This window comes from Oncorhynchus gorbuscha, linkage group LG08 (genome assembly GCF_021184085.1).
Source record: "Oncorhynchus gorbuscha isolate QuinsamMale2020 ecotype Even-year linkage group LG08, OgorEven_v1.0, whole genome shotgun sequence".
NCBI lineage: Eukaryota > Metazoa > Chordata > Actinopteri > Salmoniformes > Salmonidae > Oncorhynchus > Oncorhynchus gorbuscha.
This window is the reverse complement of record NC_060180.1, coordinates 36,725,525-36,753,253: the sequence shown is the minus strand read 5'-3', so window position 1 is coordinate 36,753,253 and position 27,729 is coordinate 36,725,525. Positions and strand designations below refer to the sequence as shown.

The following is a 27,729-nucleotide window of genomic DNA, read 5'->3' as shown; positions in this document are numbered from 1 at the left end:
CTCTCCAGAGGGTGGTGCGGTCTGCCCAACACATCACCGGGGGCAAACTACCTGCCCTCCAGGAACCAATGTCACAGGAAGGCCAAAAAGATCATCAAGGACAACAACCACCAGAGCCACTGCCTGTTCACCCCGGTATAATCCAGGTCAGTACAGGTGCATCAAAGCTGGGACCGAGAGACTGAAAAATAGCTTCAATCTCAAGGCCACCATACTGTTAAATACTCATCACTAGCACATTAGAAGCTGCTGCCCTATATACATAGACTTGAAATCACTGGCCACTTTATTAATGGAACACTAGTCACTTTAATAATGTTTACATATTTTGCATTACTCATCTCATATGTGTATATACTGTATTCTATTTTATTCTACTGTATCTTAGTCTATGCCGCTCTGACATTGCTCGTCCAAATATTTATATATTCTTAATTCCATTCATTGACTTTAGATTTGTGTGTATTGTTGTTAAATTGTTAGATATTACTTGTTAGATACTACTACACTTTTGGAGCTAGAAGCACAAGCATTTCACTACACCCGCAATAACATCTGCTCAACAAATTTGATTTGATTACATGCAAAATGCTTAGTGGACTTCACCAGACATATGTTGCATTGAACTTGCCACTGTGTCTTCTTATTTTTGTTTATATATATATATATATATATATATATATATATATATATATATATATATATATATATATATATATATATATATATATATTTTTTTTTTTTGGGGTGGATCAGATTTAATATTGCGGATAGATTGAAGCTTCCATTAATGTAATTTTCTGCATCATTTCCAATCCACCATTTATTTTTGGGGTAAATATATATATTTATATATATACACATACATACATATATACATATATATATATATGTATATATATATATATATATATATATATATATATATATATATATATATATATATATATATATATATATATATATATATATATATATATATAATATATATATATATATATAAACTCAGGGAAAAAAGAAACGTCCCTCTTTCAGGACCCTGTCTTTCAAAGATAATTCGTAAATATCCAAATAACTTCACAGATCTTCATTGCAAAGGGTTTAAACACTGTTTCCCATGCTTTTTTGATTAACCATAAACAATTTATGATCATGCACCTGTGGAACGGTCATTAAGACATTAACAGCTTACAAACAGTAGGCAATTAAGGTCACAGTTATGAAAACTTAGGACACTAAAGAGGCCTTAATACTGACTCTGATAAACACCAAAAGAAAGATGCCCATGGTCCTTGCTCATCTGCGTGAATGTGCCTTAGGCATGCTGTAAGGCGGCATGAGGACTGCAGATGTGGCCAGGGCAATAAATTGCAATGTCCGTACTGTGAGACGCCTAAGACAGAGCTACAGGGAGATAGAACGAACAGCTGATCGTCCTCGCAGTGGCAGACCACGTGTAACAACACCTGCACAGGATTGGTACATCCAAACATCACACCTGCAGGACAGGTACAGGATGGCATCAGCAACTGACTGAGTTACAACAGGAGCGCACAATCCCTCCATCAGTGCTCAGACTGTCCACAATTGGCTGAGAGAGGCTGGACTGAGGGCTTGTAGGCCTGTTGTAAGGCAGGTCCTCACCAGACATCACCGGCAACAACATCGCCTATGGGCACAAACCCACCGTCGCTGGACCAGACAGGACTGGCAAAAAGTGCACTTCACTGACGAGTCGCGGTTTTGTCTCACCAGGGGTGATGGTCGAATTTGCATTTATCGTTGAAGGAATGAGCGTGACACTGAGGCCTGTACTCTGGAGCGGGATCGATTTTGGAGGTGGAGGGTCCATCATAGTCTGGGGCGGTGTGTCACAGCATCATCGGATTAAGTACAGATGCCACAAAAAACTACTGAAGTTGTACTTCAAAGTATTTCTACTTAATACACCACTGGATGTAGTTTCCTGTCTATCAACTTTCCAGTAATGAGTAATGTCACATTTCCCTCCAGAGGCAGTCAGTGTGTGTGCCAACACTCTTTCTGCTGACACTAGACGGCATCAAGACCAGACCAAGGAAGATACTCAGTGAAACAAAACGGTATTTTACCTTTATCTTGATATGAGACCATCATTCTAACCTTTCTATCTTATTAACACTTAAGCCTAACATGTCTTGTGCTGTTTTGAGCTTTTGATATGTCCAATGTTAAGGGGGCAATTTAGTGTTTCGTGTTTCTCAACTGTCTAAAACCCATGAGTTGTATATCATCAAGTTTTCGTTAGATGCTGTTCCTAGGTCTGTCTGGTTTGTACTGGAAAGGGGAAGGATTTCATGTAGTTAAGCTGGTCTTCAAAATCTAATTTTATTTGTTACAATGTGCTGAATACAACAGTCAATCCTTACAATGAAATGCTTACTTACAAGCCTTTAACCAACAATGCAGTTTTAAGAAAGAAAATAGAGCAGCAGTAAATAACAGCGGGGCTATATACAGGGGGCACCGGTGTCTTAGATCTATACCTTAGAGAAGCCTCTACCAGAAGCTATAAAGCCCATGGAATGACATGATTAAAGAACGAATCCAGGCGACACTCTTAAACCTGGTAGAAATAAGTATAACATGTGTGGCCCTCTGAATGTTGAAGTTCTGGTGTGCCTTGAGTTTTTATTTTATTTGATTAGGATCCCCATTAGCTGTTGCAAAAGCAGCAGCTACTCTTCCTGGGGTCCACATGAAACATAATACAGAATTACATGATGCAGAACATCAATAGACAAGAACTGCTCAAGGACTGTAACTACATACATTTTTAAAAAGGCACACGTAGCCTTTTTGTGCATATACATACACAAACTATCTTGGTAAAATGGGGGAGAGTCGTTGAGAGTCCCGCGAACTGTTGCTTTATCTGTTTTTTGAAACCAGGTTTGCTGTTTATTTGAGCAATATGAGATGGATGGATGGATGGAAGGAAGTTTCATGCAATAAGGGCTCTATATAATACTGTACGCTTTCTTGAATTTGTTCTGGATTTGGGAACTGTGAAAAGACCCCTGGTGGGATAAGTGTGTCAGAGCTGTGTGTAAGTTGACTTATGCAAACTATTTGGGATTTCAACACATTGTTTCTTATAGAAAATAAGTGAGGCAGTCAGTCTCTGAGACAAGAGACTGGCATGTGTAGTATTTATATCAGCCCTGTGATTACAATTAAGAGCAAAACGTGCCGCTCTGTTCTGGGCCAGCTGCAGCTTAACTAGGTCTTTCCTTGCAGCAAAGGACCACACGACTGGACAATAATCAAGATTACACAGAACTAAAGCCTGCAGATCTTGCTTTGTGGAGTGTGGTGTCAAAAAAGCAGAGCATCTCTTTATTACAGACAGACGTCTCCCCATCTTTACAACCATTGAATCTATCTGTTTTGACCATGACAGTTTACAATCTAAGGTAGCGCCAAGTAATTTAGTCTCTCAACTTGTTCAACAGCCACACCATTCATTACCAGATTTAGCTGACGTCTTGAAATTAACAAATCATTGGTACCAAATACAATTTTTTAAATACGTTTTTTTATTTCACCATTATTTAACCAGGTAGGCCAGTTGAGAAGAAGTTCTCATTTACAACTGGGACCTGGTCAAGATAAAGCAAAGCAGTGCGACAAAATAGAGTAGGGAGGTAGGCAATACATAGGCCCCAGAGGCGGAAATAATTACAATTTAGCATTAATACTGGAGTGATAGAATGTGCAATTGATGATGTGCAATACACAGCCCATCTGTAAATAGGTGGGCTATTTACAGATGGGCTGTGTACAGGTACAGTGATCGTTAAGCTTCTCTGACAGCTGATGCTTAAAGTTAGAGAGGGAGATATAAGACTACAGCTTCAGAGATTTTTGCAATTTTTTCCAGTCATTGGCAGCAGAGAACTGGAAGGAAAGGCGGCCAAGGGAAGTGTTGGCTTTGGGGATGACCAGTGCATTATACCTGCTGGAGCGCGTGCAACAGGTGGGTGTTGCTATGGTGACCAGTGAGTTGAGATAAGGCGGGGCTTTACCTAGCAAAGACTTAGACTAGTTTGTTTGAGTGGGTTTGGCGACAGATATGTAGTGAGGGCCAGCCAATGAGAGCATACAGGTCGCAGTGGTGGGTAGTATATGGGGCTTTGGTGATAAAACGGATGGCACTGTGATAGACTACATCCAGTTTGCTGAGTAGAGTGTTGGGGGCTATTTTGTAAATGACATCGCCGAAGTCAAGGATCGGTAGGATAGTCAGTTTTACGAGGGTATGTTTGGCGGCATGAGTGAAGGAGGCTTTGTTGAGAAATAGGAGTTCGATTCTAGATTTAATTTTGGATTGGAGATGCTTAATGTGAGTCTGGAAGGAGAGTTTACAGTCTACCCAGACACCTGGGTATTTGTAGTTGTCCACATATTCTAGGTCAGAACCGTCCAGAGTAGCGATGCTAGTCAGGTGGGAGGGTGCGGGCAACAATCGGTTGAAGAGCAAGCACTTAGTTTTACTTGCATTTAAAAGCAGTTGGAGGCAATGTTCATCATGTAAAGAGACACTGTACTGTTCCAAAGTATGTCAAAACCAACATTGGACTAAACATAAGGAAAAATGCACTCACCTGAAATTTGACTCTACCAGTGAAAGGTTTTCCTGCACGGAGGAAAATGCCCACTCCTTACCATCCCTAGCTCAAGGTTGTAAGGTCACCTCGCTAGTCGGCAGACAGTGCCTTATTGAGTGTCACCTGAATCGCCACCACCTCCAAGCTTTATGGGACACAGGCTCTCAGGTATCGGTCATTGGTGAACGATGGAAGAGGAATTTCTCCCAAACGCAAGGCTGAGAGATGTTTCAGAAATCCTGGACTCACCTGATGATCTAAGGTAGACTGCAGCAAATGGGACTGAAATACCGTACCTGGGATGGATTGAAACAACTTTTCGTCTAGCCTCTGAAACTGACCAAACAAAGGAACTAATCATCCCGGTGCTTGTAATGAAAGGCTGTCACCTATCTCATCCCATCATAGGTTTCAATGTTATCGAGCACATCCTGACAATGACCAAAAAGACCAAACGATACAGTACAGTAAAAACAGCTTTCCCAAGCCTCAAAAGAAACAAGGTGAGAGCTTTTAATACAGGCTGTTAGCGCAGGATAGACAGATGAATACGCAGTGAAAACCAAGAAAGAGAAGGTTGCTGTACCAAAACACAGTAGCATTCAGATTGAGTTCCGTGTAGCTTCCCAGCCTTTCAAAGATGACATGACACTGCTTTTCCAGCCAGACCTGAACCCGCAGTGGCCAGACGACCTTGAGTTCTTTGACACACTAGTCAGAGTCAGGAAAGGTGTTTTTCCAGTTTTTTTTACAGCCATGTGAATGATGTGTGAAAAGTTTAGCAGCGTCTCAGAGAGTATGGCATTAAACTCAAACCAAGTAAGTGTGATCTCTTCAAACCCCAGGTCCGTTATTTGGGCAGAATAGTGTCTGCAGAGGGCAGCCGAGTTGACCCAGCCGATTTTGAAGCAGTAAGAGCATTGAAAGAAATCAGACCAGAGACTGTGGGCCAGCTCAGAAAAATGCTTGGTTTACTCACTTACTACAGACAGTACATCAAAGACTTTTCTAGGAGTGCCAGCTGCCTGTATGACCTCCTGAAAGCAGATTCAAAGAAATTACCTGACCACCCACGGAAAACAAAAACAAAGAAAGTAAGTAATGTGGTGCCCTCAAACAAGCCAATCCTGTGGACTGACCAGCATCAACAGGCACTTGAACAGCTGATTGAGTGTTTGCTTCACCTACCAGTTTTAGGTTTCCCTGATTTCACTCAGCCATTTGTTGTACAAACTGATGCGTCACACCAAGGCTTGGGAGCAGTTCTTTATAAAAAGCCAGATGGGAAGCTTAGGGTCATTGCTTATGGCTCTCGAACCTTAACAGCAGCTGAGAAGAACTATCACTACCACTCGAGCAAGCTAGAATTTCTAGCTCTAAAATGGGCAATCACTGATAAGTTCCATGACTATTTGTACTATGCTCCGACCTTCACTGTATACAGCGATAACAACCCGCTCTGCTACATTCTGTCTACTGCAAAACTGAACGCAACCACTTCTAGGTGGGATGCAGACTTGGCTGATTTCCACTTTACAATAAAGTACAGGCCAGGCAGAGAGAACGGTGATGCAGATGCTTTGTCAAGGATGCCGCTGGATGTAGAGTCACTGACGATAGAAAGTTCTGAGGAGCTTCCACCAGACACCATTACCGCCACGATATACAAGCAGTTGAGGTACAGAAAGAGACTGTTGTACCTTGGTCACTTTCAGCTGCATCTATGTCAGTATCAGCTGAAGGTGAGACAACCACTGCAACAACCAGCTCGATCCCAAAAGATGGGATAAGAGAAGCACAAGAATCTGATCCGGTCATCCGTCCTGTGCTCAATTTCAAACTGTCGAGTTCCAAACCGCCAGTTAAAAGAGCAAAAGAAATCCAGTCCAAAGACAAAATGCCTATTCAGAGAATGGGACAAATTGACAATAGACAGTGATGGCATTCTGTACAGAATCACTACAGCCCGCAAGCAGTTAGTTCTACCAGAGCAGTACAAAGGTAAAGTGATGGAAGAGTTGCACAATAACAAGGGACACCAGGGTACTGACCGCACTGTATCACTAGTACGTAACCGCTTCTTCTGGCCATATATGCAATCTGACATCGAGCACTATGTGACTAAAACTTGTAGCTGTGTCAAGCAGAAAAAGCCAGCCCATGAAACAAGAGCTCCTCTGACAAACATTGTGACAACACGGCCATTTGAACTGGTATGTATAGACTTCATCTCGACAGATGCAAAGGGGGATATGAGTACATCCTCGTGATTGTTGATCATTTTACACGTTTCACTCAAGCCTACGCCACCACATCAAAGTCAGGTAAAACTGCTGCAAATCTCATCTTCAATGACTTTGCCCTGAAGTTTGGGTTCCTGTCCCGCATCCACCATGACCAAGGGGGAGAATTTGAAAATCAGTTGTTCCATCAGTTAAAGAAACTCAGTGGCATGGCGGGGTCCAGGACAACACCCTATCACCCGATGGGAAACGGTCAAGCGGAACGCATGAACAGAACATTGTTGCAAATGTTAAAGACACTAACTGAGACACAAAAGTCAAATTGGAAGGAGTCTCTGAACAAACTGGTTTATGCCTATAACTGCACCCGTTGCGAAGTGACTGGCTATTCACCATTTTATCTTCTGTTTGGGAGATCATTTACATTTACATTTAAGTCATTTAGCAGACGCTCTTATCCAGAGCGACTTACAAATTGGTGCATTCACCTTATGACATCCAGTGGGACAGTCACTTAACAATAGTGCATCTAAAACTTAGGGGGGGTGGGGTGAGAGGGATTACTTAACCTATCCTAGGTATTCCTTAAAGAGGTGGGGTTTCAGGTGTCTCCGGAAGGTGGTGATTGACTCCGCTGTCCTGGCGTCGTGAGGGAGTTTGTTCCACCATTGGGGGGCCAGGGCAGCGAACAGTTTTGACTGGGCTGAGCGGGAGCTGTACTTCCTCAGTGGTAGGGAGGCGAGCAGGCCAGAGGTGGATGAACGCAGTGCCCTTGTTTGGGTGTAGGGCCTGATCAGAGCCTGGAGGTACTGAGGTGCCGTTCCCCTCACAGCTCCGTAGGCAAGCACCATGGTCTTGTAGCGGATGCGAGCTTCAACTGGAAGCCAGTGGAGAGAACGGAGGAGCGGGGTGATGTGAGAGAACTTGGGAAGGTTGAACACCAGACGGGCTGCGGCGTTCTGGATGAGTTGAAGGGGTTTAATGGCACAGGCAGGGAGCCCAGCCAACAGCGAGTTGCAGTAATCCAGACGGGAGATGACAAGTGCCTGGATTAGGACCTGCGCCGCTTCCTGTGTGAGGCAGGGTCGTACTCTGCGGATGTTGTAGAGCATGAACCTACAGGAACGGGCCACCGCCTTGATGTTAGTTGAGAACGACAGGGTGTTGTCCAGGATCACGCCAAGGTTCTTGGCGCTCTGGGAGGAGGACACAATGGAGTTGTCAACCGTGATGGCGAGATCATGGAACGGGCAGTCCTTCCCCGGGAGGAAGAGCAGCTCCGTCTTGCCGAGGTTCAGCTTGAGGTGGTGATCCGTCATCCACACTGATATGTCTGCCAGACATGCAGAGATGCGATTCGCCACCTGGTCATCAGAAGGGGGAAAGGAGAAGATTAATTGTGTGTCGTCTGCATAGCAATGATAAGAGAGACCATGTGAGGTTATGACAGAGCCAAGTGACTTGGTGTATAGCGAGAATAGGAGAGGGCCAAGAACAGAGCCCTGGGGGACACCAGTGGTGAGAGCGCGTGGTGAGGAGACAGATTCTCGCCACGCCACCTGGTAGGAGCGACCTGTCAGGTAGGACGCAATCCAAGCGTGGGCCGCGCCGGAGATGCCCAACTCGGAGAGGGTGGAGAGGAGGATCTGATGGTTCACAGTATCGAAGGCAGCCGATAGATCTAGAAGGATGAGAGCAGAGGAGAGAGAGTTAGCTTTAGCAGTGCGGAGCGCCTCCGTGATACAGAGGAGAGCAGTCTCAGTTGAATGACTAGTCTTGAAACCTGACTGATTTGGATCAAGAAGGTCATTCAGAGAGAGATAGCGGGAGAGCTGGCCAAGGACGGCACGTTCAAGAGTTTTGGAGAGAAAAGAAAGAAGGGATACTGGTCTGTAATTGTTGACATCGGAGGGATCGAGTGTAGGTTTTTTCAGAAGGGGTGCAACTCTCGCTCTCTTGAAGACGGAAGGGACGTAGCCAACGGTCAGGGATGAGTTGATGAGCGAGGTGAGGTAAGGGAGAAGGTCTCCGGAAATGGTCTGGAGAAGAGAGGAGGGGATAGGGTCAAGCGGGCAGGTTGTTGGGCGGCCGGCCGTCACAAGACGCGAGATTTCATCTGGAGAGAGAGGGGAGAAAGAGGTCAGAGCACAGGGTAGGGCAGTGTGAGCAGAACCAGCGGTGTCGTTTGACTTAGCAAACGAGGATCGGATGTCGTCGACCTTCTTTTCAAAATGGTTGACGAAGTCATCTGCAGAGAGGGAGGAGGGGGGAGGGGGCGGAGGATTCAGGAGGGAGGAGAAGGTGGCAAAGAGCTTCCTAGGGTTAGAGGCAGATGCTTGGAATTTAGCGTGGTAGAAAGTGGCTTTAGCAGCAGAGACAGAGGAGGAAAATGTAGAGAGGAGGGAGTGAAAGGATGCCAGGTCTGCAGGGAGGCGAGTTTTCCTCCATTTCCGCTCGGCTGCCCGGAGCCCTGTTCTGTGAGCTCGCAATGAGTCATCGAGCCACGGAGCGGGAGGGGAGGACCGAGCCGGCCTGGAGGATAGGGGACATAGAGAGTCAAGGGATGCAGAGAGGGAGGAGAGGAGGGTTGAGGAGGCAGAATCAGGAGATAGGTGGGAGAAGGTTTGAGCGGAGGGAAGAGATGATAGGATGGAAGAGGAGAGAGTAGCGGGGGGAGAGAGAGCGAAGGTTGGGACGGCGCGATACCATCCGAGTAGGGGCAGTGTGGGAGGTGTTGGATGAGAGCGAGAGGGAAAAGGATACAAGGCAGTGGTCGGAGACTTGGAGGGGAGTTGCAATGAGGTTAGTGGAAGAACAGCATCTAGTAAAGATGAGGTCGAGCGTATTGCCTGCCTTGTGAGTAGGGGGGGGAAGGTGAGAGGGTGAGGTCAAAAGAGGAGAGGAGTGGAAAGAAGGAGGCAGAGAGGAAAGAGTCAAAGGTAGACGTGGGGAGGTTAAAGTCGCCCAGAACTGTGAGAGGTGAGCCGTCCTCAGGCTTCCAGTTGATATGCTCTTTGGATTGTGCACATAGGCAGGTTCCAGTAACCAGCGAGAATACGTGGAGAACTGGAAACGAGGGATGGAAGAAGCATACACCATTGCAAATGAAAATGCCCAGAAACCCGCTGAAAGAAGTAAGAAGTACTATGACACTAAAGTTAGGAGTTCAGTGTTACAGCCTGGCGAGCGAGTTCTGATTAAAAACCTGTCACCAAGAGGAGGACCAGGCAAACTCTGTAACTATTGGGAAGATACAATTCACACAGTGGTGAGACAAATGGGTTCAGACCTGCCGATTTATGAATTGAGACCAGGAAAGAGTAGGGGGCGCTCCAGGGTCCTGCACAGAAATCTGCTCATGTCCTGTGACCACTTACCTTTTGAGACACAACCAGAAATGACCAAAGTGGACAAAAGTCAGAAAACGAGGAGACACCAGCCTGCATCACAGCCTCTAGATTCTGATGAAGACAGTGGGCATGAATATGACCTTTATCATGAGCCGCTACAGGTTCCCACATCTCCTACAGTACCTGAGGAGAGGAATCCTAAACCAGCGAGAGAGTGGGAACACCGGCCCCCAACAGTGAAACAGACAGTTGCAGTGCCAGTCCCTGATACGCTACCAGCACAGCCTCTTGTTGAAAAGTAGCTGGAGGAGACAACAACAGTTAAAGACCTGCCTGCTGAGGAGAAGAACTTGCCTGCTGAAAATTTGCCTGATGATCGTCCACCAAGTGCCTTTCCTTCATTAACTGATGCTGCTGAACCTGAGGAACCAGCCTACCAGCTGCCACAAAGAGAGAGACACCCTCCAAGACGTATTACCTATGATCAGCTTGGTATCCCTTCCTGCTACAGTATCCAGCCACAGCCACAGTTGTTCCCTGTCTACTCTGCACCAGGACTGGTTCCATGGCTGCCATCACTACAGCAATGTTTCTTTCAGCCACCTTACATGTATAGGCTTCAGCAAAAAGGCTACAGAGTTGACATGTTTGACCATGGACTACTGTCTGATTTCACAGACTGTCAAAAGAGACAATTTGCAGACTATGCATATAGATCATTAAAATTGATGGACTGTTGATCAATAGTATGACAAAAGACTGCTTATGTCAACAGCTGGTCAACAGATATGGACTGTGAATATAACTTGTTAGTTATATTTGAACTGTGACCCTTGACCTCTGCTCAAGTACTACCTTACAGAAGAGGATTTTCTAGGTCCAGTGCATACGGACTGTTGAAGAATACAATGTTGGTAATGTTGGGACAACATTTATTTTGTCGGGGAGAGTGTGACAGGTTAAAGGAAATATTCATAGCCTGAAAATACACTAAAAAGTATTAGTAAGTTCATAGTATGTGAGGATCTTAATACATCTAAGGTTAAAAAGATCATGCATTCAGTATTAGTTGATAGAGATTGATAACATTCATCTAATTGTGTTAAAGTTCAAATCCGCTAAGCGTACAAAGGGTACGAATTGTGAGAGTAATGTGTAAACGTTATAGTGATTACTTTATTTTGTGGTGCCTAAAAGTGTTAATCTGTGATCTACTAAATGCTCCTAATCTATGAGCCTGAGATCGATTGCTCTGGTCTCCACCCATATTCCGGGGGAAATCTGTCTTTTCTCATTACACTAAATGTTTAAGTGAGAAAACGACACCGTATCACTCTCGTGATTATTTCTCCCCTTTTTCAGGTACATTATTGACGATAAAAAAAAGAGTAATTTAAATGTAATAACTCGCTAACATGTCAAGAGTGTTTAAGGTGTGTCTTAGTAACGTCTTGAGGAAGTTAGAGTTAGGTTGGAAGAGAGTAATATTAGCCCTGCTCGGTTGAAGTGAAGAATAGCATCGTACTGAGAGTAGCTGCCGTTTTAGGTCGATTGTGAATGAACATGTGCGTTGTTAATAAGATATTTTTCTGTGTTATTTGTATAATGGTTTTTCCGCTGTTTTGTAATGTGTTACTTTTGTAAAATGATTACACTAAAAGTTTAGTGAGAATACAACACCGTATCACTCTCGTGATTATTTCTCCCCCTTTATAGGGGCTTAACATTTTTGGAGGCTCCGCTGAGATTGCTGCTCAGATATCCAGTTCCCACATCCTGGTCGCTGAATTCCGAGCCAGCTAAATCCCCACATAACAACTCGGGCAGGCTGCAGTGAGCGAAGTGTTGCTGTTCAAGGCGAGCTGAAAGTTAGTGGTTATGTACGTGTCAACTGAGGCCATTGATCGACCATCAGAGACAGTAAGGACCATCTAATTCAGAGTCAACTCCTGCACAGTAAAAGTTCCTCCTGTTCTGTCAACATGACAAGCGCCTTGGAAGAACTACAGGAAGAGGTAGTAGGAGAATTGCACACCCTGACTAAAGACAAGTTACTAGAGATGTGTGATTTCCTTGACATATCAGGCGAACAGAGAAGAGATGTTAAAGACAAATCCCGCATATCATTGATGACTCACATTATGATGTTCCTTGAAAGAGAGGAAGTTGCAGAGTTAGAAGATGGCAGTATGTTGGAATTGTTGCTACTTAAAGACAAAATGACAGAGATGATCATTGTCATAGATAACAAAACCGGGCAAACTGACCATCATATTGAACCAGCCGTAACACATCACAGAATAGAGCAACTGAGAACTGTAACCCCACAACAAGGGGTGGGAACTGAGCAGATTACTGCAGCCAAAGCCAGCGATTATCTGCGTCAGCCCCAACCCCATGCCAATCTTCAGGGGAGCGTGCCGCTCTCACCCAATGCACAGCTCATACTGGCGCAAAGAGTTTAACATTTCTGGTCAGATAGGTGAACCGGACCAGAAAGAAAAACTGTTTTTTTTCCTAGCCTTGCCCATCAGATCGAGAATGGACTTAAGAGGCCATCCTGAGGTAGAAATAGTAGACGCAGTTGTCAGGGCTATTTCTCCAGGTTCACAGCTACGTAGCTACTTGTAAGGTAAACCCCAGCTAACTCTTCCCACACTTAGATGTATCCTGCGTTCCCACTTCCAAGAGAAGAGTGCAACAGAGCTTTTACAAACAGCTAGCTTCAGAAGCACAGCATAGCAAGGAGACCCCTCAAAGCTTCCTGATGCGCGTCTTAGATTTGAGGCAGAAAGTACTGTTTGCATCCCAGGAGTCAGAATCAGGGCTTAAGTATGACCCTGCTCTAGTCCAGAGCACGTGTTTACACACAGTCCTCTCTTAATCTATGAGCCTGAGATCGATTGCTCTGATATTTTGCTGTGTTATTTGTATAATGTTTTTTCTGTTTTGTAATGTGTTACTTTTGTAAAAATGATTACACTAAAAGTTTAAGTGAGAACACCGTATCACTCTCGTGATTATTTCTCCCCTTTTTCAGGGGCAGTACATGTTGAGTGCCCTTCTCTATAAGCATGCTGAAAGTCTTCATTTGTTTACAGAGAAATAGCATTGTATTTGGTCAACAGTTTGCTAAGAGCTGGCAGCAAGCTTATAGGTCTGCTGTTAGAACAAGTAAAGGCTGCTTTGCCGCTCTTGGGTAGCGGAATTACTTTGGCTTCCCTCCAAGCCTGAGGACAAAGACTTTCCTCTAGGCTCAGACTAAAAATATGATAGGAGTGGCTGTAGAAGCTACCATCCTCAGTAGCTTTCCATCTAAGTTGTCAATGCCAGGAGGTTTGTCATTATTGATCAATAACAATCATTTTTCCACCTCTTCCACATTTAACTTGACAAAATTCAAACTTGCAAAGCTTTTCTTTTATTATTTGTATTTTTTTATGCATGAATACAATTGCTCACTGTTCGTTGTTGGCATTTCCTGCCTAAGTTTGCCAATTAAACAATCATTCAAATAATTGGCAACCTCAAATGGTTTTGTGACAAATACAGTGCCTTGTAAAAGTATTCGGCCCCCTTGAACTTTGCGACCTTTTGCCACATTTCAGGCTTCAAACATAAAGATATAAAACTGTATTTTTTTGTGAAGAATCAACAACAAGTGGGACACAATCATGAAGTGGAACGACATTTATTGAATATTTCAAACTTTTTTAACAAATCAAAAACTGAAAAATTGGGCGTGCAAAATTATTCAGCCCCTTTACTTTCAGTGCAGCAAACTCTCTCCAGAATTTCAGTGAGGATCTCTGAATGATCCAATGTTGACCTAAATGACTAATGATGATAAATACAATCCACCTGTGTGTAATCAAGTCTCCGTATAAATGCACCTGCACTGTGATAGTCTCAGAGGTCGGTTAAAAGCGCAGAGAGCATCATGAAGAACAAGGAACACACCAGGCAGGTCCGAGATACTGTTGTGAAGAAGTTTAAAGCCGGATTTGGATACAAAAAGATTTCCCAAGCTTTAAACATCCCAAGGAGCACTGTGCAAGTGATAATATTGAAATGGAAGGAGTATCAGACCACTGCAAATCTACCAAGACCTGGCCGTCCCTCTAAACTTTCAGCTCATACAAGGAGAAGACTAATCAGAGATGCAGCCAAGAGGCCCATGATCACTCTGGATGAACTGCAGAGATCTACAACTGAGGTGGGAGAGTCTGTCCATAGGACAACAATCAGTCATATATTGCACAAATCTGGCCTTTATGGAAGAGTGGCAAGAAGAAAGCCATTTCTTAAAGATATCCATAAAAAGTGTTGTTTAAAGTTTGCTACAAGCCACCTGGGAGACACACCAAACATGTGGAAGAAGGTGCTCTGGTCAGATGAAACCAAAATTGAACTTTTTGGCAACAATGCAAAACGTTATGTTTGGCGTAAAAGCAACACAGCTCATCACCCTGAACACATCATCCCCACTGTCAAACATGGTGGTGGCAACATCATGGTTTGGGCCTGCTTTTCTTCAGCAGGGACAGGGGAGATGGTTACAATTGATGGGAAGATGGATGGAGCCAAATACAGGACCATTCTGGAAGAGAACCTGATGGAGTCTGCAAAAGACCTGAGACTGGGACGGAGATTTGTCTTCCAACAAGACAATGATCCAAAACATAAAGCAAAATCTACAATGGAATGGTTAAAAAATAAACATATCCAGGTGTTAGAATGGCCAAGTCAAAGTCCAGACCTGAATCCAATCAAGAATCTGTGGAAAGAAGTGAAAACTGCTGTTCACAAATGCTCTCCATCCAACCTCACTGAGCTCGAGCTGTTTTGCAAGGAGGAATGGGAAACAATTTCAGTCTCTCGATGTGCAAAACTGATAGAGACATACCCCAAGCGACTTTACAGCTGTAATCGCAGCAAAATGTGGCGCTACAAAGTATTAACTTAAGGGGCTGAATAATTGTGCACGCCCAATTTTTCAGTTTTTGATTTGTTAAAAAAGTTTGAAATATCCAATAAATGTCGTTCCACTTCATGATTGTGTCCCACTTGTTGTTGATTCTTCACAAAAAAAACAGTTGTATATCTTTATGTTTGAAGCCTGAAATGTGGCAAAAGGTCGCAAAGTTCAAGGGGGCCGAATACTTTCGCAAGCACTGTAAGCCATCTGATTTGATGAAAGATGGGGTTGAATTTGTCTTTTTGCCAATAATTTAATTTAAAGTACTCAAGTTTTTTAATCATTCTTTATATCATTGATCTTGGCTTCATAATACAGTTTCTTCTTTTTGAGTTTAGTCACAATTTGCAGTAAGTCAGCCAGTCAGATGTGCAGCCAGATTTATTAACCACTCCTGTTGTCCCATCTCTTTCAACCATACACTTTTTCAATTCCTCATCAATCCATGGAGCCTTAACAGTTCTAACAGCCAGTTTCTTAACAGGTGCATGTTTATCAATAACTGGAAGAAGCAATTTCATAAATTCATCAAGTGGATCAGACCAGAAAATATGAACGTCATCCACGTAAATCACATCAGAATGTTTTGTATGATCTCTTATACACTATTTTAGGCCCAGCTGTTGGAACTTTGGCTTTCCTGCATATAGCCACTATATTGTGATCACTGCATCCAATGGGTACGGATACAGCTTTAGAACAAAGTTATACAGTATTAGTAAAAATGTGATCGATACATGTGGATTATCTTGTTTCTGTAGTGTTTCTAAACACCCTGGTACGTTGATTAATAACCTGAACCAGATTACAGGCACTGGTTACAGTGAGAAGCTTCCTGTTGAGTGGGTTGATTAATAACCTGAACCAGATTACAGGCACTGGTTACAGTAAGACGCTTCCTGTTTAGTGGGTTGATTAATAACCTGAACCAGATTACAGGCACGGGTTACAGTGAGAAGCTTCCTGTTGAGTGGGTTGATTAATAACCTGAACCAGATTACAGGCACTGGTTACAGTAAGAAGCTTCCTCGGACAGCTTGAAGAAAACCAGTCAATATTCAGGTCCCCAAGAAAGTAGCCCTCTCTGTTCACATCACATACACTATCAAGCATTTCACACATATTATTTAGATACTGACTGTTAGCACTTGGTGGACTATAGCAACACCCTGAAAGAAAAGGCTTTAGATGTGCCAAATGAACCAGCAACCAGAACACTTCAATAACACTTGACATACGATCTTAGTGAAGCATTACAGGGATATGGCTCTGAATATATATATATATATATATACAGCAACACCTCCCTCATAAGCATTTCTGTCTCTTCTGTAGATGCTACATCCTTGTATTGCTACTGCTGTATCATCATACATATATATCAAATGAATGATCTAATTTACCATCATAAATGTCTAATATAAATGTTATCTGATGTTAGCAAATTATTGATTTACATTAACTTAATCTCTAAGGCTACATATATTAATATGGGCTATTTTCATCCCTGCTGAAGTAGTCAGGTGTTCATCATGGTGTGATATCTGTGTGTTTGCCCCCCCCCCCTCCCCCAGGTTTGCAATGGGGCTATATCTGGTGGTCTTCTGGGTCTGTGCTGTGGTGCTGCATTCCCTTGGGAGAGCAGAGAAAGGTGATTGTGATTGTGTGTGTATCATCCTTACATGTGTTTACCCTGCAGTGTTGGGGAGTAGCGAACTACATTTAAGTCAACTAGTAATTAAACTACATTTTGCAATAGCATGGTGGAAGTTGAATTCCAATCAATTCAAATCCATGTTGTGGAGTAGCTAACTATTTGAACTACACATTTTGATTTCTTTTTTTTTTCAAAAAAGAGAAGATGTGTCTGATATAGGCAAGAATTGAATTTCTTTTTCAGGTTCAGAACGGCCTATTTCTCACTTGAAACAGCTTTTGTCTTTATTAATAATCGGTCAAATTACACATTTAGTTAAAGATCGAGTGCAGTCAAATGTGATTTTCCTGTGTTCGACATATATATTCCACACTGTGAGGATGAAAAAAGACTGTGAAATTGTGAAAATTATGATATCCTTTTCATTTAAGAGCTGTTTGAAAAGACCCTATTTTGGTGGGATTGAGTTTTGGCCTGTCTGGTGACATCAACATGCATTAAAATATATATTGATAGACCAATAAGAAAGAGTTCCAAACCTCTCTCCTAGTTTTCAGTTTTGCCCTCCTCACTCAGACCACTCCCAGATACTCTTAGTAAAATTATTGCTTGAGAAATTGCTCTTCGCTAAGAAGCTATTTTTGTTTATTGTTGACTACAAGTGATTGCTTTCAATTAAATTGAAGTACTTAATTGTTACCCAGAAATGATATGATATTGAGCTAAGATAAATGGCAGCATTGAACATTTAACACCTGACCCCAGAGTGATGTGTTTTTGTCATTTGTAGTCTATGACATTTCTACATCATTTTCATTCTCCCAAAGTAGCTTGGATGTAGTGAACTGCTTTTTCAATGTAGCTTTACTTAATTAAACTACAAAACATGAAGAACACCTTCCTGAAATCCTTCTTTAACCTATCTCATCCCCTTCATCTACACTGACTTGAGGTGGATTTAACAAGTGACATGAAAAAGGGATCATAGCTTTCACCCAGATTCACCTGGTCAGTCTGTCATGTCTATGTTTTGTACAGTCAGATCCTAAGGGTGTCTTTAATGTAGCTTAACTTCTAGTGTGAAGTAACTGTAACTATGATTAACTATGATTTCAGAGTAGCTTCACCAAAACTGGTACGATATAGTGTGCGACCTTACTGAGCTCTATTTCTGTCTCTGTCTGACAGTAACTCAAACGACTGAAACAAGTTTCTCTGAGAGCACAGAAGGGTTGACTGTTGGGACAGTTACTACAAGGCTGGATGTGACCCGAAGCCCTGCTAGACACACACACCAGAGCCTAGAACCTGACCAGAAGCAAGAACCGCCTCCCTTATACCCCTGTCAGGATGACGAGATGGACTACAGTGAAGTGAGATCACTATGATGGTCTGTGGTCTCTAATGGCCCTGTCTCAAACCATTTTAGATTTACAATATCTTTATTTTTCTGTCCCCGGTGCGCCAGAGAGTGTACCAGAGGGATTCTCATGGTGTTATGCAGCTGGTTCAGAGCGACAACGATGAAGACAGCGGGGACTATGAAGACACTGACATTGACACCAGCATTGACCCCTGCAACCTATCACCCAGTAACACAAAATGCACTAAGACCCAAACACACACTCACACACGCATGCACACTCGCTGAAACCCTGTCTGTAACTCTAGGTGGACCGGCCCGCTGTCTTATCTACCCAACCAATCAACTCAACTGCTCCTGGAAATTCCATGGTCTTCTTAATGACAGCCAATCCTCTGCCTCTGTCTTGTAAGCCCCTCCCACAATATCCAAGATACACAGAAAATGAAAGGCTTAGCAACAATTATTTTATTTGATAGTGGAACTTGTCAATTTATTGGTTATTACTGTGCAATTACCATTTTACAGTATAATAAAAATGTCATCTAATGTTAGTACATGACACCCACCTTTAATTAAGGTGTCTGTTATAAGTGCTGGGGTGTGTGTGTGTGTGTGAATATCAGTGTGTGTAGGAACAATGAGAGTATCTCCAGTCTGGACTGTGCCTCTGAGGTCATGGGAGGCCAGGGATGGCCTGGCGGTGTGGTTCGAGGCGTGTCTGCTGGCTGCCAAGGCAGTGTGGGTGACGGCGTCACCTCTTTGAGTCTTACTTTCAGAGTGTCACGCCCTGGCGTGTGCTGCATCTACACTATTAAAATGGACACCATAGATATTGAAGTACTGCGCCCGCCCCCCAACATCACTGCCTGGGTCAGAGAGGAGGGTCTGCTGGTGCAGTGGGATCTTCCGTCCAACACCACACCCAGATGCTTCCACTACCAGCTCCAGATCAATGACCTGGTAATACTATCAAATCAAATTGTATTTGTCACATGGGCCGAATGCGAAATGTTTAGACCTTACAGTGAAAAGCTTACTTACAAGCTCTTAAACCAACAATGGAGTTATGAAAAGTGTTAAGTTAAAAAAAATAGATGAGTATACCAGAGAGTTGTCTTAACTTGTGTTCAGTGGTGGCCCTGTTTTTATTAAGAGGCTATTTGTATGTGTGTCTTGAAAGGTGAGGAGCTTCACACAGGGACTGACATTCACCGAGACCAACCTGGACCGCACACAACGGTACGACGTGAAGATGAGGGTGAGGAAGAATAGTAACTGCAGAGGATCGGAACACTGGAGCAGCTGGAGCAACACCATCTGTGAGTCCGCAGTCATCAATATTCTAATGAAATCTGGATTAGAGGTCGACCGAGTATGATTTTTCAACGCTGATACCGATTGAAGGACCAAAAAAAAAGCCCAGACCGATTACGTCGGACCATTTTTATATATATTTGTAATAATGACAATTCCAACAATACTGAATTAACTTTTATTTGAACTTAATATAATACATAAATAAAATCAATTTAGTCTCAAATAAATAATGAAATGTTCAATTTGGTTTAAATAATGAAAAAACAAAGTGTTGGAGAAGAAAGTAAAAGTGCAATATGAGCCATGTAAGAAAGCTAACGTTTAAGTTCCTTGCTCAGAACATGAGAACATATGAAAGCTGGTGGTTCCTTTTAACATTAATCTTCAATATTCCCAGGTAAGAAGTTTTAGGTTGTAGTTATTATAGGAATTATAGGACTATTTCTCTCTATACCATTTGTATTTCATATACCTTTGACTATTGGATGTTCTTAAAGGCACTATAGTATTGCCAGCCTAATCTCAGGAGTTGATAGGCTTGAAGTCATAAACAGCGCTGTGGTTCAACCATTGCAAAGAGCTGCTGGCAAATGCAGGAAAGTGCTGTTTGAATGAATGCTTACGAGCCTGCTGCTGCCTACCACCGCTCAGTCAGACTGCAGTATCAAATATCAAATCATAGACTTAATTATAATATAATAACACACAGAAGTACGAGCCTTAGGTCATTAATATGGTCAAATCCGGAAACTATCATTTCGAAAAACAAAATATTTATTCTTTCAGTGAAATACGGAACCGTTCCGTATTTTATTGAACGGGTGGCAACCCTAAGTCTAAATATTGCTGTTACATTGCACAACCTTCAATGTTATGTCATAATTATGTACAATTCTGGCAAATTAATTACGGTCTCTGTTCGGGAAGAAATGGTCTTCACACAGTTCGCAATGAGCCAGGTGGCCAAAACTGTTACATGTACCCTGACCCTGCTTGTCCTGGAACGCAAGAGAAGTGACAGTTTCCCTAGTTTAATATTGCCTGCTAACATGCATTTATTTTAACTAAATATGCAGGTTTAAAAATATATACTTGTGTATTGATTTTAAACATCCTTTCTTATGGTTAGGTACATTGGTGCAAAGAGTGTGCTTTTTTTCACGAATGCTCTTTTAAATCATCACCCTTTTGGCGAAGTAGGCTGTGATTCGATGATAAACAGGCACCGTATTGATTATATGCAACGCTGGAACAGCTCAACTAGTTAACTAGTGATTATGTTAAGATTGATTGTTTTTTTATAAGATAAGTTTAATGCTAGCCAGCAACTCCTTGCTGCACTCGCGTAACAGGTGGTCACAGCCCGCCACGCAGTCTCCTCGTGGATTGCAATGTAATTTGCCATAATCTGCATCCAAAAATGCCGATTACCGATTTATTATGAAAACTTGAAATCGGCCCTAATTAATTAATCGGTCGACCTCTAATCTTTTTTGAATGTATTTTTACATTTGATTTAGCAGTCTTTTCTGTCGGTTTATGTTTACACTGCTGTGTGTGTGTGTGCGTGTGCGCAGCAGTGGCCCCGTCTGAATCACACAATCAGCTGAACACTCTGGCGGTTGTTGCCATCACTCTGGGGATACCCATGATCCTCCTGGCTCTGCTGCTGCTGATCAGACTCCAGAGGTATTGATTCTGTTGGGTTCATGGGGAGGGAGGAGACACACAGAGAGCAAAGAGACACAGAGAGCAAAGAGACACAGAGAGCAAAGAGACACAGAGAGCAAAGAGACACAGAGAGCAAAGAGACACAGAGAGCAAAGAGACACAGAGAGCAAAGAGACACAGAGAGCAAAGAGACACAGAGAGCAAAGAGACGCAGAGAGCAAAGAGACGCAGAGAGCAAAGAGACGCAGAGAGCAAAGAGACGCAGTGAGCAAAGAGACGCAGAGAGCAAAGAGACGCAGAGAGAGCAAAGAGACGCAGAGAGAGCAAAGAGACGCAGCGAGCGCAAAGAGAGCCAAGAGCCGCGGAGAGCGCCAAGAGCCGCGGAGAGAGCCAAGAGCCGCGGAGAGAGCCAAGAGCCGCGGAGAGAGCCAAGAGCCGCGGAGGCAGAGAGAGAGCCAAGAGACGCAGAGACACTGACACTGAGAAAGAGCAGAGACACTGACATTAAGACAACATATTAATAGAGTAAGTGCAGAGGTGTTCGATTTTAGCTTCTGTCTTTCAGTGAAACTGAACTTCCTTCCAACGAGAGAGAGCAGAGCGAGCAACTGAGAAAGAGAGCAGAGAGAAACAGAGAAAGAGAAGCAGAGAGAAGCGGAGCAGCAGCGACAGAGCAGCAGAGAGAAACAGAGCGACAGAGCAGCAGAGAGCGACAGAGCAGCAGAGAGCAGCAGAGAGCGACAGAGCAGCAGAGAGCGACAGAGCAGCAGAGAGCGACAGAGCAGCAGAGAGCGACAGAGCAGCAGAGAGAAACAGAGAGCGACAGAGCAGCAGAGAGCGACAGAGCAGCAGAGAGCGACAGAGAGCAGCGGAGAAACAGAGAGCGACAGAGCAGCAGACAGCGACAGAGCAGCAGAGAAACAGAGAGCGACAGAGCAGCAGACAGCGACAGAGCAGCAGAGAGCGACAGAGCAGCAGAGAGCGACAGAGCAGCAGAGAGCAACAGAGAGCAGCAGAGAAACAGAGAGCGACAGAGCAGCAGACAGCGACAGAGCAGCAGAGAAACAGAGAGCGACAGAGCAGCAGAGAAACAGAGAGCGACAGAGCAGCAGAGAGAAACAGAGCGACAGAGCAGCAGAGAAACAGAGAGCGACAGAGCAGCAGAGAGAAACAGAGAGCGACAGAGCAGCAGAGAGAAACAGAGAGCGACAGAGCAGCAGAGAGAAACAGAGAGCGACAGAGCAGCAGAGAGAAACAGAGAGCGACAGAGCAGCAGAGAGAAACAGAGAGCGACAGAGCAGCAGAGAGAAACAGAGAGCGACAGAGCAGCAGAGAGAAACAGAGAGCGACAGAGCAGCAGAGAAACAGAGAGCGACAGAGCAGCAGACAGCGACAGAGCAGCAGAGAGTGACAGAGCAGCAGAGAAACAGAGTAGCAGAGAAACAAAGAGCGACAGAGAAAGAGAGAAACGAAACAGATACAAAAAAATCGACACCCAGAGAAAGATAGAGAGAAGAGGACAACGTATTAATAGAATAAGGGCAGAGGTGTTAGATTTAAGCATCTGTCTACAGACCGCACACATTTTCACTGTGAAACAGAACTTCCTTCCAACAAGAGGTGGAAAACACCCGTTTATTCTTAGAAAACAACAGAAGGGGGAAGAAAATTGCCTGTGTGATTGAACAGTAACTGGCAAGAACAATATGAAAACAGTATACGGTTTAAATGTAATGACATAACGCTATGGTATTAGTGGTGTGATTCCCTCGTTGACTGTGGTGTGTGTGTTCAGGGACCGTCTGTTTCCCCCCATCCCTGGCCCCCCACTGACGATTAAACACCTCTTGGAGAGAGACGACCTACTTCAGGTGAAGAAACACACGCACAGAGCAGAAACATTCATGTTTCCTTTTGTAAACTAACATATCCTCTCTCTTTGTGGAGCTAACAAAACTTCTCCTCCTTCTGGTTTCCACCGCTTGTCCCTCAGGCCCTGCCGTCCAAATGTGTTGAGGAGATCACAGTGGTGGAGGAAGCTGAGGAAACACCTGTCAATATGGCCAGTTAAACAAGAGGTTTTTAAAGTAGCCTCGTAAATGCCAGCGGGATCAGACGGCTTTGCTTGGCTGTTTTAAAGCCCCCGTCAACATTAGCCCCTAGGCTCTCTGGCCGAACTGTAAGAAGGATCCCCTTAGCCTATCAGAGGTGAAGATGCAGTCATTATTATTTGTTAATACCTATACAGTCCTTTCCGATCTACAAGTAGGACAAGGAGTGTGTGCAGGGCAAGTGTGACCTTCCTGGTCCCATCCATCAAGTCTGTGAGTCAACACAGGAAGGAGTAATGGATAGATAGTTATTTTATTTCCAAAGCTGCGATCATGGGACACACACAGTATGGATGAATGATGAGTAGTAGACATGATATAACAGCACTCCTGAAGAAGATGCATTCTCCAGTTAGCTACCAACTTCAGAGGGAACAGTAGCTAGCATAAAACCCACATTGGCAAATAACATATCTGACGCCAAACCAACAGCATTAGTTACTAATAACATAAATTGCTAACGTAAAATGTGGATTTTTTTGATGTAATGTCAACTTTATACATTTCTATCCACAAGCAATTTCCTTGGTCAGACATGTTGGATTCTAGCTTGAAATGTACTTATTCATATTACCTACTATGAATTATTGATGACTTTACATGTATAATGAATGTATGTGTTTGAGTAAATGGCAGATAAGAACTAGGTGAATGGAAAGTTAATCAGTGGGTCCTATGGAGGGAGGCAAAGGGCAACAGTCTGGTTTCAGTCACTGGTAAGGTAGGACAGCTGTGGATTAGGGAGGAGTGAGAAATTTGGCCTGAAGTGAGAAGGAATAAGACATTTTTGCATTTGTATAAAGAAAAACGATCACATTTACATAAGTATTTAGAACCTTTACTCAGTACTTTGTTGAAGCACCTTTTCCAGCGGTTACAGCCTCATGTCTTTTGGGGTATGACGCTACAAGCTTGGCGCACTTGTATTTGGGGAGTTTCTTGCATAGCTCTCTGCATATCCTCTCAAGCTCTGTCAGGTTGGATGGAGAGTTTTGCTGCACAGCTATTTTCAGGTCTCCAGAGATGTTCAATCGGGTTCAAGTCCGGGCTCTGGCTGGGACACAAGGACATTCAGAGACTTGTCCCAAAGCCAATCCTGCTTTGTTTTGGCTGTGTGCTAATGGTCATTGTCCTGTTGGAAGGTGAACCTTCTCCCCAGTCTGAGGTTCTGAGTGCTCTGGAGCAGGATTTCATCAAGGATCTCTTGCTTCGTTCATCTTTGCCTCAATCCTGACTAGTCTCCCAGTCCCTGCCGCTGAAAAACATCCCCACAGCATGATGCCTCCACCATGCTAGGTTTAACTAAGTGGCAAGGTGAAAAATCTATGAATGTGCCCTTGAGCAAGGCACTTAACCCTAATGGCTCCAGGGTTACTGATCATAATGGAGAGTGGGGTCACAGCCAGCCATTATGAACGGTGTCGTGGAAATTTCCTCTATTTACCTAATCATGGGAGCAAACCACACACACACACGTCAGAGTTAGTTATAAAAGTCCATCTTTAATTATATGAGTTCTTATCACAATCCTGTGACTCAGATAAATTCAGTGTCTCCTAGTGAATTTTCTGAGAGCCCTCTTACAATGCAACTGAGTTCCTTTTAATAGCAAAGACACACATAGACATAATTCATCGTTCAGCTTTGTCTCCTTTCCCAAACCCCAGAACCATAAACCAATTCCTCCATATCAACAGGCATATATCAAATTGTCATTTATATACAACCCACTCTAAATACAAACTCACAGAGGAGAGTGAGGCTATAAGTTAAGATAGAAACAACATTAGAGGGAGCATAGAATGATTCCAGACACTGCAACCCTTCTTTCCCCACTAGAAAAGGTAGGGAGTAAAAGATATGTTTACACATGATGACACTTTGACCTCTCCCCTCTCTGTGGCCCATGCAACTTAGTTTTGACATAGAACAGAAACTGCCAATGGCCACCACTATAGTACAACAAAATACATTCTTATGAGAAGTAACTTACACACATTTGATGAATATTAAACATCTTACAAATGTTACCAACAAATTCTGATCCTTCCACGACAACGGTAACCCTGGAGCTATAAGGCTTAAGTGCTTTGCTCAAGGGCACATCCATAGATGTTTCACCTTGTCGGCTCGGGGATTCAAACTAGCAACCTCTGTTACTGGCCCAACGTTCAAACCGCTAGGCTACCTGCTTAAACTCCACCATCATTAACCCCTAAGCTTGTGGGCCGATCTGTAATGAGGATCCCCTTAACCTATCACAGGGCAAGATGCAGTCGTTACCCTTTAGTTAACACCTATCCAATCCTTTCAGAGAGTGGGATATGAAAAAAACACAAACACATTTCTAAATCTCATGTGAAAGAGGACAAATATTAGTACCCACCAAATTACTACACACACACTTCAAAGCGTTCCTCCACCTGGAACCACAAACATGCACTTTTGTAAACAACAAAAGCATCTCAAAGGCTCAATTAAATGCATATATATATATATATATATATATATATACACATATACACACACACACAAACAAATTGTCCCATCTCTGTTGAAAACATAAAATTGTTAACTATATTATGTGTAGGTGTGGGACGACCTACCACTCCACAGACTTGTCTCTCAGCTGTGTTTTGTTCAGGGGGTGTATGGTCGGGGGGATGCTGTCAGCAGGGACTATCTGCAGACGTGGACTTGGTGATTTGGAGGCTGTTATGTTTGCTGTATTGTGTTGCATTATGGGCTGCTACTTTGTGTACTTGTTGATTGTGCATGAAGTGCAGTTACTTTCACAAATGCACAGCTCATAACACTGACATCCAAGGCCTTACACGGACTGCTATAACATGGGAGGTAATGGCGCATGTGTGTAGGGAGGAGTAAGAGTTTATTTTCCATGTTTTTAAATGAATACTTTTGAAATCCTATTGATTCATGTTCTCAGAATATTACAGAGTGACTCACCTGAAGCCTCCATCCTTCAGATTCATTCTGAAGCGGTGGACGTACAGTGTCCTCCTGAACCAGAGAGAGGAAGAGTTTACACTCGGTTTCAGTAGGGTCATGTAAATCAAAAAGGTGAGGCAAACTGGGTGACATTAAAACACACTCAAATGTTGAAAACACTATCCACTCATTCTGAAAGTGCTTTTTAGTTCTAATGAGGTATTACTACTCATCTCACTGCAATACGTCTTAGAGTATTGTAGTGAGATGAGTATAGACCAGGCCAAGAGTGTGCAAAGCTGCCATCAAGGCAAAGGGTGGCTACTTTGAAGAATCTCAGGTATAAAATATTTTGATTTGTTTAACACTTTTTGTGGTTACTACATGATTCCATATGTGTTATTTCATAGTTTTGATGTCTTCACTATTATTCTACAATATAGAAAATAGTACAAATAAATTAAAACCCTTGAATGAATAGGTGTGTCCAAGCTTTTTAGATACTGTGGAGATAACGTGATTTGACATCATTTTATCTGTGACCAATGACCTTGAGCCTTCTTGGATGGGCACTTCTAATGTAATTCTATGGCAGCACCCAAGGGGCTAGAATTTTAGAGCTCTACCCTTAGACTTGGCGGTGACCTAGTGTCCCCATAAGTGACAGAACACTGAGCCAATCACGGCGCAACGCTACGTGTTTTCTGCTGGCTTGCCTTGCCCAACCATCGCAGAAAGCACTGAGCTAGGCTGAAACACCTGCATCTTGGAGCTGCCTCACTCAAGAAAACAAAAGAGACCATGTTTGTATGCAGCTTAATTAACTACCCTGGATGACGGGTCGCTGATAGAGGAATTCTTAATCCCTTTATGTTTTATTGCCAAAATCAATTCAATTCGCACTCATTTCTAATTCATGATAAGTTGTAAGTTTATCATTTGCATGAATTAGCAAGAGACCAGTCTTAAAAACAAGTTCAGCATTTATTCTTGATGAGTACTGACCCAAAATACAAAGAACATTACATTTTAAAGAAAGAAGACATAAAATGACGTCATCAGTTACACCCCCTCTCCCAGCCTTACAATGGCGTAGTATTCGGTCCTGGAGATAGTTTCACTCCCCTCATAAACTACATTCCAACCTGCCTAAAGGATATACTTCTCTCCACTAATGGAATCCAACCAAAACATTCTTATCTGTTTGATAAACTATCTTATACCTCCTTCTTAAACTTTCCCAGGAGACACAGACACAATTAATTTCTGCTTACATTTTCAGTAACAGTTTTACTAAAAACCCATACTTTTCAAATCATAACATAATAGCATTAGCATAAATGGTTCTAATCATTAATGTATACATAATTGATCATCTAAACTATATTTTCCTCTATCAGTCGCCACTGAACAATGACCAAAAATATGGCTTAGTTTT

The 27,729-nt window shown here is 43.1% G+C and overlaps 1 protein-coding gene across 1 annotated transcript; it reads left to right on the top strand.

The window, feature by feature from the left end:
- Positions 1–89: 89 nt before the first annotated feature.
- Positions 90–25,852, top strand: LOC124041576. The gene is made up of 11 exons (XM_046359307.1): positions 90–146; positions 2,014–2,102; positions 16,795–16,871; positions 18,066–18,250; positions 18,346–18,469; positions 18,549–18,648; positions 18,867–19,203; positions 19,424–19,562; positions 21,138–21,249; positions 23,027–23,102; positions 23,225–25,852. Exons 3-11 carry the CDS (start codon positions 16,802–16,804, stop codon positions 23,300–23,302), a joined length of 1,221 nt encoding a protein of 406 aa, XP_046215263.1. The 5' UTR covers positions 90–146; positions 2,014–2,102; positions 16,795–16,801; the 3' UTR covers positions 23,303–25,852.
- Positions 25,853–27,729: the final 1,877 nt, after the last annotated feature.

What these genes read in the sequence shown, in the direction of transcription:
- LOC124041576 (XM_046359307.1), top strand. Translation starts at nt 16,802, where the DNA reads ATGGGGCTATATCTGGTGGTCTTCTGGGTCTGTGCTGTGGTGCTGCAT. An exon ending in CCCCTGCAACCTATCACCCA is followed by an intron (nt 18,470 to 18,548) that starts GTAACACAAAAT and finishes CTGTAACTCTAG; the next exon opens with GTGGACCGGCCCGCTGTCTT. An exon ending in AGAGAGACGACCTACTTCAG is followed by an intron (nt 23,103 to 23,224) that starts GTGAAGAAACAC and finishes CTTGTCCCTCAG; the next exon opens with GCCCTGCCGTCCAAATGTGT.